At 30.2% G+C, this 10,106-nt stretch overlaps 1 protein-coding gene across 1 annotated transcript; it reads right to left on the bottom strand.

Moving 5' to 3' along the window:
• Positions 1-2,293: 2,293 nt before the first annotated feature.
• Positions 2,294-6,941, bottom strand: LOC112520352 (ADP,ATP carrier protein, mitochondrial). The gene is made up of 4 exons (XM_025128708.1): positions 6,909-6,941; positions 4,380-4,873; positions 3,508-3,879; positions 2,294-2,820 (listed from the first exon to the last, which is right to left on the bottom strand). Exons 2-4 carry the CDS (start codon positions 4,851-4,853, stop codon positions 2,524-2,526), a joined length of 1,143 nt encoding a protein of 380 aa, XP_024984476.1. The 5' UTR covers positions 4,854-4,873; positions 6,909-6,941; the 3' UTR covers positions 2,294-2,523.
• Positions 6,942-10,106: the final 3,165 nt, after the last annotated feature.

The following is a 10,106-nucleotide window of genomic DNA, read 5'->3' as shown; positions in this document are numbered from 1 at the left end:
CTCTCTTTCTATATATATATATATATATATATATATATATATATATAAAGACGTGTATGTATAGGTCGGTAGAGTTTTCTCCTATTCTTCTCTCTGCAATCACTCTGTCTGAGACTTTTCGCAGGAGTTGTTAAAACAGCAAGGAGACACGCGAACAGAGAGTGGGAGGGTTATGATTAGGTGCTTCGCGGAACGGTTTTGAGAAGTACAACTACATTGAAACCAAAGGTGAGACGTGGCCTACTTGTCCAGTGGTTAAAGACGGGTCAACTACCGGAGATAAGGGTTCCTTTGACTTAAAAGTTGGTCCCACTTTAAAAGTTAGGGATTGTTTTTCGGTTGTTGAATGATTTTGTATAAAATTATTAAGTGGTCAGAATGATTAAAAATTCTCGTGATATAATACAAAATGAAATATAATTATTTGGTAATTGTTTACAATAAAATTAGACTTTTAATGGTTAAGGGAGTCGCATGATATAAAACCATTCAGAGAGTTTTAGAACCATTAAAAGACATTCTTTTTTTTTTGCGAAACAAAATTCACCTCTTAACGATTAATAGATTGCCTTTTAATAAAACTATTAAGAGGTAAACAAACAACCTCTTATTTAATTAACAAAATGGGTTGATGTTGTCCCTTTGAGTTTCAAAATTATAATCATTTATCCCTGGTTTGTATTTTCTTACAAATTTGGTTCTTCCACGTTAAAAACATCCGTTAAGTATCATTCACATGAAAGTATTTTGATCATTTTATCACATCCTTCTTATTTATGTTTACTTGAAGAAAGCAATATCAAATTTTGTCGTCAAAGGTGAATGACACTAATTGAAGAACAAACAAATCACAAACATACAAAGAAACTATTGTGATTACAGGGGACAAAATTGTATAAGAACATCAAGAACAAAAAAATTGATGCAAAAAAGCGTAGATTGAAAACGGTAACCAAAAACCCTTATGTTGCTACTTCTCCTAGATCTAAAAATGTCGGTGGCGGAAAAGCATGGTGGCAATGGAGGGATTTTGAAAAATATATGGGATCATGAACATGATGTTTGCATAATTTGTGGGATTTGAATCTACCAACAAATTTAGGATGCCAATAACATGATGTTTGCAGTTGATTCGATTGCAGAACAAAGGCAACATGAACAACAAAAACCGGTTGATGGTGGTGGTCGGATGGTCGCAACAGAAGAAAGGAGCAGTTGATTACGGTGGTGGTTGTAACCTAAGTTGATGCTGATAATGGTGGCCGAAGGTGTAGGTGGGAGGGGTGAATGTGTATTGATGGGGTAGCTAAAACTAGGCGTTGATTTCCACGACGGTCTAAGAGGAAGATGGTGGTTGCATATTTGTCTCAAGACACTTGTACAATAAAAACTAATTAATTAAAAAAAACAAAATGGTTAAAATGCAATGAGAGTCATTTAACGGTTGTTAGAATGACAGATCAAATTCACAAAAGGAATACAAACATTAGGGAAATATTTGTAATTTTAGAACTAGATGAACTGTAGAGTTTGTTGTTTGTAATTAAAACTCTTCTTCTTATATAATAAATCATTATTTTAGCAATAAATATTATAAGAAAGGATTTTTTCTACTTTTAATTTTTTTATAAAATTTTAGTAAGTCTTTTAATTATTTATAATCATCATTACAAAAGTCATTAGATCATAGTTGTAATTAAAAAGTGAAAGGAAATCTGAATACAATCACATAGGTTTGACTGTATTTAATTATATCTCGTATGAATCCTATTGTAATACAAAAATAAAGGTCAATGCCATTTTTATAAGCTAAAGTTAAGCATAAGATGTATAACACAAAGTACAAAAAATACAGCATATCGCTTGTTTTGGATCCTGAAAGGCATATAGATTGATTTCCGGTCCAAATTAGCTTCCATATACAGCAGTGTTCCTGAATTTATCAAATTTAGGAGCCGTTTACTAAGCACTTATTTGGTAAGTGCTTACCGGATAAATTTTCTTATCGAATTAACATGAGAAAAGCCAAAAATCTTACCGGATAAGAGCATTGAGAATAATGGAAAGTCTTACCCGGTAAGTGAGAATGACGACTCTTACCCAGTAAATTGTTGCATTCACTATGTTTTGGTGTACTAAAATCTTGCGCATCAAAATAAATCATAGTGTTGACTCCTATCGGTAAGCAATTGAGTAAACAGCCCCTTAGTTATTTTAAATTAATTACAGTTTTACATTTTAACCCTAATAATATATAGCCTCAATTCATCTTCGAGATTTGACTTGTCCTCAATTTAAAATAGTTTGCAGTATTAAAACTTAGAAATACACACGAGATGGCAAGAGTTTTCAGCAACCTCTTACAAAGGTTTCAAACGAACAAATGTAAAACAATATCTCAAAAATCCCCTTTCTAAGCTTCAAAAATTATTCCATTTGCTTGTTACTCTCATCAAAACTCCACAAAGATTTCATCACCATCCTATAAAACTAAAAACATACCTTAAAACATATATAATCCGATTAGGCCCCACCAGAACCATACTTCTTGCCGAAAACAATGACCTGAAGCTTGTCGTAACCAGCAAGAACACCAGCACCAGCCACAGCACGCAAAATGTTTGCACCCGCACCCTTGAACAACGATTTGGCACCCTCGTTCTTCAGGATTTGAGAGAAGGCATCGAGCGAGCTCTTGTACTTGACCGCTTCACCAGATGTCATCATCATTCTTCTACGCACCGTGTCAATTGGGTATGATGCAAGACCAGCACCGTTTGTAATAAGCCAACCAAGAGCAAAACTAGCGAAAAAACTATCCTGAATTACAACACATAAACAAACACGATCTCCATTAGTCATCAGAATTGCAGTGCGCTACCATCCAGGCAATACTAATGCTATATTTGACTACTAGCCGATAAGTTGTTTGTTAGCTAAAAACTAGTCATGCTTTGTAAAAACTAGCTTACAAGCCAGATGAAAAAGTAAAATGACCTTAATGTACATGTTGGAAAAATAAATTGAAATAATATAATAGGCACAACTAGAGAAAAAAGTAGAGTCCAGAAACTTGTCGAAAAGCTAGCTTACACTAACAAAACAGGGCTTTTTCAATAAGCTCAAAAAATAAACCAACTTACGGCTAACCAAGAAGGGTTATTTCAATAAGCTCAAAAACTAAGCTATCTTATAGCTAATTGAACAGGGTTTTTTCAATAAGCTAAAAAAATACGATATCTTAGGGCAAACCAAACAGAGCTTTTTCAATAAGCTCAAAAAATAACCCAGCTTATGGCTAAACAAACAGGGTTTTTTCAATAAGATCAAAAAATAAGCTAGCTTATGGTTTCACCTCATATTTAGCCAAAGATGTTTTTTTTTCTTCTGATTTTGATTTCAGAGAGTCTATCCTATTTACTCATTTATGGAAGTGATCAAGAAAGGAGTTATGAAGATGGAAATTCAAGCTGAAACAAGAAAACAAATCGAAGATGATTTACTGACCTGCAATGATCCAGTGAGAAGAACTGGCTTCAAAGAGTCATACATTCCAAAGTACAAACCGCGATAAACAATGATACCAACACAAGAAATGTTGAATCCACGGTATAATCCAGCAACACCATCTGATGCCAGAGTTTTCTTGTATACATCAATTAAGCCATTGAATTGTCTTTCTCCTCCCTTCTTTGCAGCCTTGGCATCATTTGCCAAACGGGTTCTAGCATAATCCAAAGAGTATACAAAGAGTAGGGAGGAAGCACCAGCAGCACCACCGGAGCCAAGGTTTCCAGCAAACCACTTCCAGTAGCCATCGCGATCTTTCTTAAAGTTAAACAACCTCTTAAAGTAGTCCTTGAATGCAAAGTTAAGAGCCTGCAGGATACCGCAGTAATGAATTGTAAGCTCAAGAAGAAAAAACACGAATCTAACACTGTGTTCTTGAAACCTTTTCTAAGAAAAAGAAAGAAAATGGAGGGTTAGGAAGGGAAAAAAACATGTGTTATCTAAACCTTCAAGGAGAGAAAAAAAATCTGAAAGGAGTCCCTGTGACCTTTTATGAAAAAAATACTCTCATACAACAACACGAGATATAAGGGAAAATTTATAAAAATGACATCTTCTATTTTCCTTTCCTTTCTCTCGAGTTTAAGAACATGAAAAATTGTTTGTCCTCCCTTTCGTTTCAAGAACACAAAAAAAAACTATCCTTTCTTTCCTTTCTTTTCCCTCCCATTTTTCTCTTCCCTTTGAAACGTAAACATGTACCTCACCCGGTAACCCACCCCCCAAAGACCCTACCTCCGGATGGGATATATTGGGCTCATTTGTTTTATCTATTACTATCATTGAGATAAGGAAAGAGTATGACAGACCTGAGTAGGGAAGTAACGAATGACGTTAGCAGTGTTTCCTCTCCACAAAGACATAACTCCTTCATCCTTAATGGTTCTGGAGAAACAATCTCCAATACCCTTGTATGGTTCAGAAAGACGGCCGGTTTTGATCATCTCATCTTGGTTTTGGATCAACAGTTTCACACGCTCAATTGGAGCAGCAGCAGATTTGGAAACAGCAGCTGAAACTCCACCCATAAGAAAATCAATGGCAAACCCAGCCAAACCTTTCTCTGCTGGAGCCTGAACAAAAACTGGAGAAGCATTTGCAGCAACCAATGACTGTGTTACTGGATAATGCAACCCTGCATTTGAATAATTCCCATATCCAAATTGTCTCTGACTTGCAGCAGGCCTCTGAAAGGCACCATAACGAGTTCTAGCATCTTGGTAAAGGTGTAGCTGGCCAGCTACTTTACTAGTCATGGCTGGATGTTGGTTCTGATCAGCCATTAGCGTTCAAAACAAAATTCCTACAGATGAGGCATATAGGATTAGTGACAACAAAACACCAAGTCTGTTTCATTAATCCATGTCAAGAAACTAGTTTTCAAAGATCAATCAGATACATGCATCGCCCACATAGCATTAGTAAGAACTTAATAGTAGAAAATAGTTAACCGCCAACTTGGATCCATGTGATTGTGTGCATGTATTTAAGCTCATTTGAGCAAAAAAACTACCTATAGGAAGAAACAATGAAAAGAGACAACATGCTTCAGTGACAAATAAGCTATGCAAACGAGGACCACATGTGCAGCATAATGCAAAACCGCAACTCCATTACTTGCTAAAAGATGGCAAGACCCTAAGAGTAAAGAATATTTAGTTTCTATCATGAAAGTGAACACAAATTAAACAGCTTTAACTAGAGATAGTGATAGAAATTATTTGTGCAAACAGAGAAACAATCGTGATTAAAAGAACGCCCAATAAATTTTGAATTTTTTTTTTTGAAAGATCCCAATTGATGCATGGGTATTCATTTTGGCAGTTTCAAAATAAAAAACGAAACATACATTCAATTGATCAGTGTGCTAATGCTTCACAACCAGGTAAAAGATAAAAAGCTAAGATCCAAGGATAAAAGTGTCTGGTGGAATTCTCTTATAAAGAATATAATAAAATGGCCAAACGGAATTTATTCCAGATGTAATAAAAAGTGATCAACACCCATGTCTGGATGACATTGGAAAATGAATTGAAATTACAATTGAGTTCCTATTTAATTTCATTTTGGGTATGCATATGAATTGTTGAAAATGAAAGTAGATACTAGTGATTTTCCAAATTGCTTATATTACTTAAATGTATTAAAAATAATAATATTAAATTGTGATTCAAAGGGAACCCAAAGCAAAAGAATCGAAAAACTACAATAAAACACATAAAAAACATGTCAATATAGATACCAAACTATATAAAATAAAATAATATTTTGTATAATTTGTTTGAATTCAATTTTAATTATACTTCACGGATGTAGATTAAAAAAATACAAGATATATTTTTTGATTTAAAAAAAATTAAAATTGCAACCACCTTTCAATAAAATAAGTTAAATCATCTCAATTTAATGATTTCGATAATTTCTTCGATGGGTTTAATTTGACTTCACTTTAAAACTTTCCTCTATACATATAAATTAAATAAACAAACCCATATCTCGTCCAATGATAGAGAGAGGGGCTTTTTCAATCCCCCGGCTTTGCGAAAAAGATAAGTAAAACAAATCAAAACGTGTGAATATTTATATATGAAAGCAAAAGTAAAATTAAATAAAAATAATAAGAAGAAGAAAACGATAATAAAAAAATTAAGTGATGATAATGACAGTAAAATAATGAAAACTAAAATATTATAACTTTATAAGTGGTATTAAATAATAATTTGGTCAAACATTGTGATTTTGTTTGGAATTGATTGTTTCAGACGTTTGTAAAATTTCTTTATGCAATAAAATTTCAAGTCCCATAAAAAATACAACAATATACAAAGGACTTGATTAAACACAAGCTTTATGACTTTTCAATGAACAAAATGCCCCTGCGCATTTGGATGTGTTGAAAAACATATTCGAGCCAGCACCTTTGAACAAATGAGCAAACTAAATAAACTAAGACCCGATCATACCACAGTGGATCAAAAGAAAATCAAACTCACACAAACATATGTACACATACATCGATCATGGCGGATATATATATACACAACTCTTAGAATCCCAATCACACACATACTATTAATGATAATTGCAAGACGATCAATTTTATGTTCGAGAATTCTTATAACTCAATAGCTAATAAAAAACAATGCAATTGGATCATGATCGTGCAAATCAGTCTCGCTATAAATGTAAAAGTAACAACGTAGATACGAATTCCGTAGAACAAGTGTAGAGTAAAATTCAGAAAATTGCACCAAAATTTTAAGCACCTAACATTCCAATGATGAATCTAACAAGGCTACTACTGAAACATGTAAATCGGCATAGAGATCGGAGTGTACCTCGGCGTTCGAAGGCGGAGGAGATATAGAGTGTGTGTGGGTATGATCGGAAGAGAAGAATATGGAGCGGCGAAAGGAGGAAAATGGGGTTATATATACTGGGGTTTGACACGAGACAGTATGGAGAATGGACGGCTGAGATTTAACGGGGAAAAATAGAAGATTCAAGATGGGATGCGGCCGTATTTTATTTAAATTTGTCTTTTGGACCTTTCACGCATCTCTGCTTGCGTAAAAATAAAAAGGAAATTAATTAAAATAATTATTTTGACGCATGATTTTATCTCTTAATATATTTTAAGAATTATACAAATATTACTTCTTTTATAATTTAATTGATACCATAAAAATACTTATATAATACAACAAGATACATCTCGATTTTAATGTTTTGTTTTTTTGTCTCAATTGATGTTATAATATGATTTTATGTGATTTTAAGAAAACAATAATGTTTTTATTTTTGAAAAAAAAAATATAAATATGAAGATATCATAAAAAATTGAAAAAAATTCGATATTAGTACAAAACTAACTATTTTGTTTTTTTGCGTATTTTTTTAATTCATTTTTTATTTAATAAAATATTTTTTATAAAGATAATAATCAAGTATTTATTTTTAGATTTTTTATATTTAAAATGAGATGTTTATCTTCGATTTGATTATATTTATCTGTAGTTAGTTACACGAATTCAAAAATGAAGCTTTAATAAGTTGTACTTAGCATAATTTACTTATAATCTTAAATTTTAAGTAATATGTATCAATAAACAATACTTCATTCATAAAAAATAGTTTTTTTAAAGTTTTTGTCAAATGCTTTATAATATAGTATAGATAATTATTAAAGAGAATTGGCTAAAGAAGTCAAACCAACGGACCAAAATGACTATTTTAATTAATTTCTCAAAACAAAATTAATTTTTAAAATCTGAATAAATTTTTTTAAAATATTAATATTTTTAAATACAGTATTAACAAATCTTCATCAGATTTTCTATAATTTTTTAAAATAGATAATAAAAAATTATAATCTCTATAAAAAGTTATGTTAAATCTAAACGGTTTCTCTTTTATAAAGATTTCAACATTAATTATATTACTAAAATATTCTATAATTTTATTATATCAATATATTTTTTTTCTAAAAATTTATATAAAATAATAATAACTCAATCTCATTGATATAATTGGAAAAAAAAAATAACAACTCTCCTAACATCAAGTTTTAGAAATTTCTCTATTTAAAAGAAATTGTTACAGATACTTTTTCTAAAACAGTTTGAAAAATCACAAAATCATGCCAAAGATTTTCATTCTTTCATTCAAGTTTTTAAAACCCCTTAAAATAAAAGGAAATGGCCGTTTACCAAATGCTTACCTGAGTAAGCGTTTACTAAATCACATTATATTATCGGATGAATATGGTAAGGACCAAAAATCTTACCCGGTAAAAGCAAGACAAGAACCAAGAGTCTTACCCGATAAGTGAGAACAATGACTCTTACCACGATAAGTGCTTACCGGGTAAATTGTTGCATACGATGTCGTTTTAATGAACTAAAATCTTATCCGATAAGTAAATGATATTATTAATTTTTGTCGATAAACACTTACCGGATAAATGTTTGGTAAATAACCCGAAGCCTGATAAAAAAGTGACATACAACCATCAAAATATTCCTTTGTTGTGTCATCAATTGAGTGGTCATAAATCATAATAGCATTTTAACAGATTCTTAAAATATTTTTTAATATAAAAAATCAAAATCTTTAAAAAAAATACATTTTAGAAAATCCAACATTGATTATAATATTAAAAGATTTTCATTCATCTCTCTAAATATTTAATTTCAATATCTTTTCTTGGTGATCTCACTTGATAATTATTTTCAAGTTGTTCTCCATATTTGGAGAAAAAACCCTTCTTTCTTTTACCTTTTTTGTTTTGTTTTGAAGATTGTTTTGAGGAATCTCTTGAGCTAAAATGTTAGCTCAAAATCCTCATTTTCTTTATTTTTTATTTATTTTAAAAAAGATGTTGGAGATGTTCGTCTTAATTTTGAATTTCTATAGTAAATGATGGTAGAAAAATATCGATCACAAATAATTGAAATTGAAAATGATTTGATTATAAATAATTTTTTATTTATTTTTATATTACAGTAATTATTAAATTCTGTAATTTACAGAAAAATAGATAAATCTATCATTGCCTTAAATATTAAAACAAATAAATGTAATTATTAATCAAAATTTACTTTTTTAAATGAAACCTATAATTAAAACCGTAAAAATGGAAATTATTATGATGTAGTATTATTTTAGAGACCTTTTAAAAAATGTATTAAATTATAAAATATCTGACATATTTAACTTCTTTTAGATGAAACAATTATATTTTATTTTGTAGTATATTATAAGAGTCTTTTGATCATTCTGGTCACTTAATTATTTTGTACCAAACAATCAATAACTGTCAAACGGTCTCTTTATTGTAGCTTCAAATGCTTAACATGCGGTCAATTGACTAGAGGATTTAGCAAAGAACATCTTTAACAGATTCATTAAAAATAAATAAAATATAGTTTTTCTTTTATTTTTTCCTCTTACAAACCCCCAAATTTTTTTCCATTTTTGAAAAAATTAAGAAAAAGGCTATAAATATTTCCAAATTTGGAAAATCCCCAAAATTGAACGTTAAGTTAAGAGAAAGAAATAATATTTTATTATTCACACCGGTTAAAATTTAAAATTTTTGTTGGATAATAACGTATTGAATATTTTACTAAAATAATTAATATTGGAATTTCTAAAATAAAAAAACATTTGGAGCTGAATACAATTTTTTCGAATATTTTGATTGTTTTTTCTTCTTCATTTTGTAGAAATTATAGAAAAAGGGTCGAAGATGCTTTTGAATGGTTATTTATACTATATTATAAAACATTTGATAAAAACTCTTAAAAATCATTTTTATACATGAAATATTGTATATTAATGCATATTACTTAAAATTCAAAATTAAAAGTAAATTATGCATAAGTACAACTTATTAAAACTCCATGTTTGAATTCGTGTAATTAACTGCGGATAAACATAATCAAATAAAGAATAAACATCTAATTTTAAAATATAAAAAATCTAAAATATAATTAAGATAATTATTGAGTTCTAACTAAATAATTAATTATTAT

Source organism: Cynara cardunculus (genome assembly GCF_001531365.2).
Source record: "Cynara cardunculus var. scolymus isolate 2C chromosome LG 10, CcrdV1, whole genome shotgun sequence".
Taxonomy (NCBI): Eukaryota; Viridiplantae; Streptophyta; class Magnoliopsida; order Asterales; family Asteraceae; genus Cynara; species Cynara cardunculus.
Note: the sequence above shows the minus strand (reverse complement) of the source record. Positions and strands in the feature narration are given on the sequence as shown.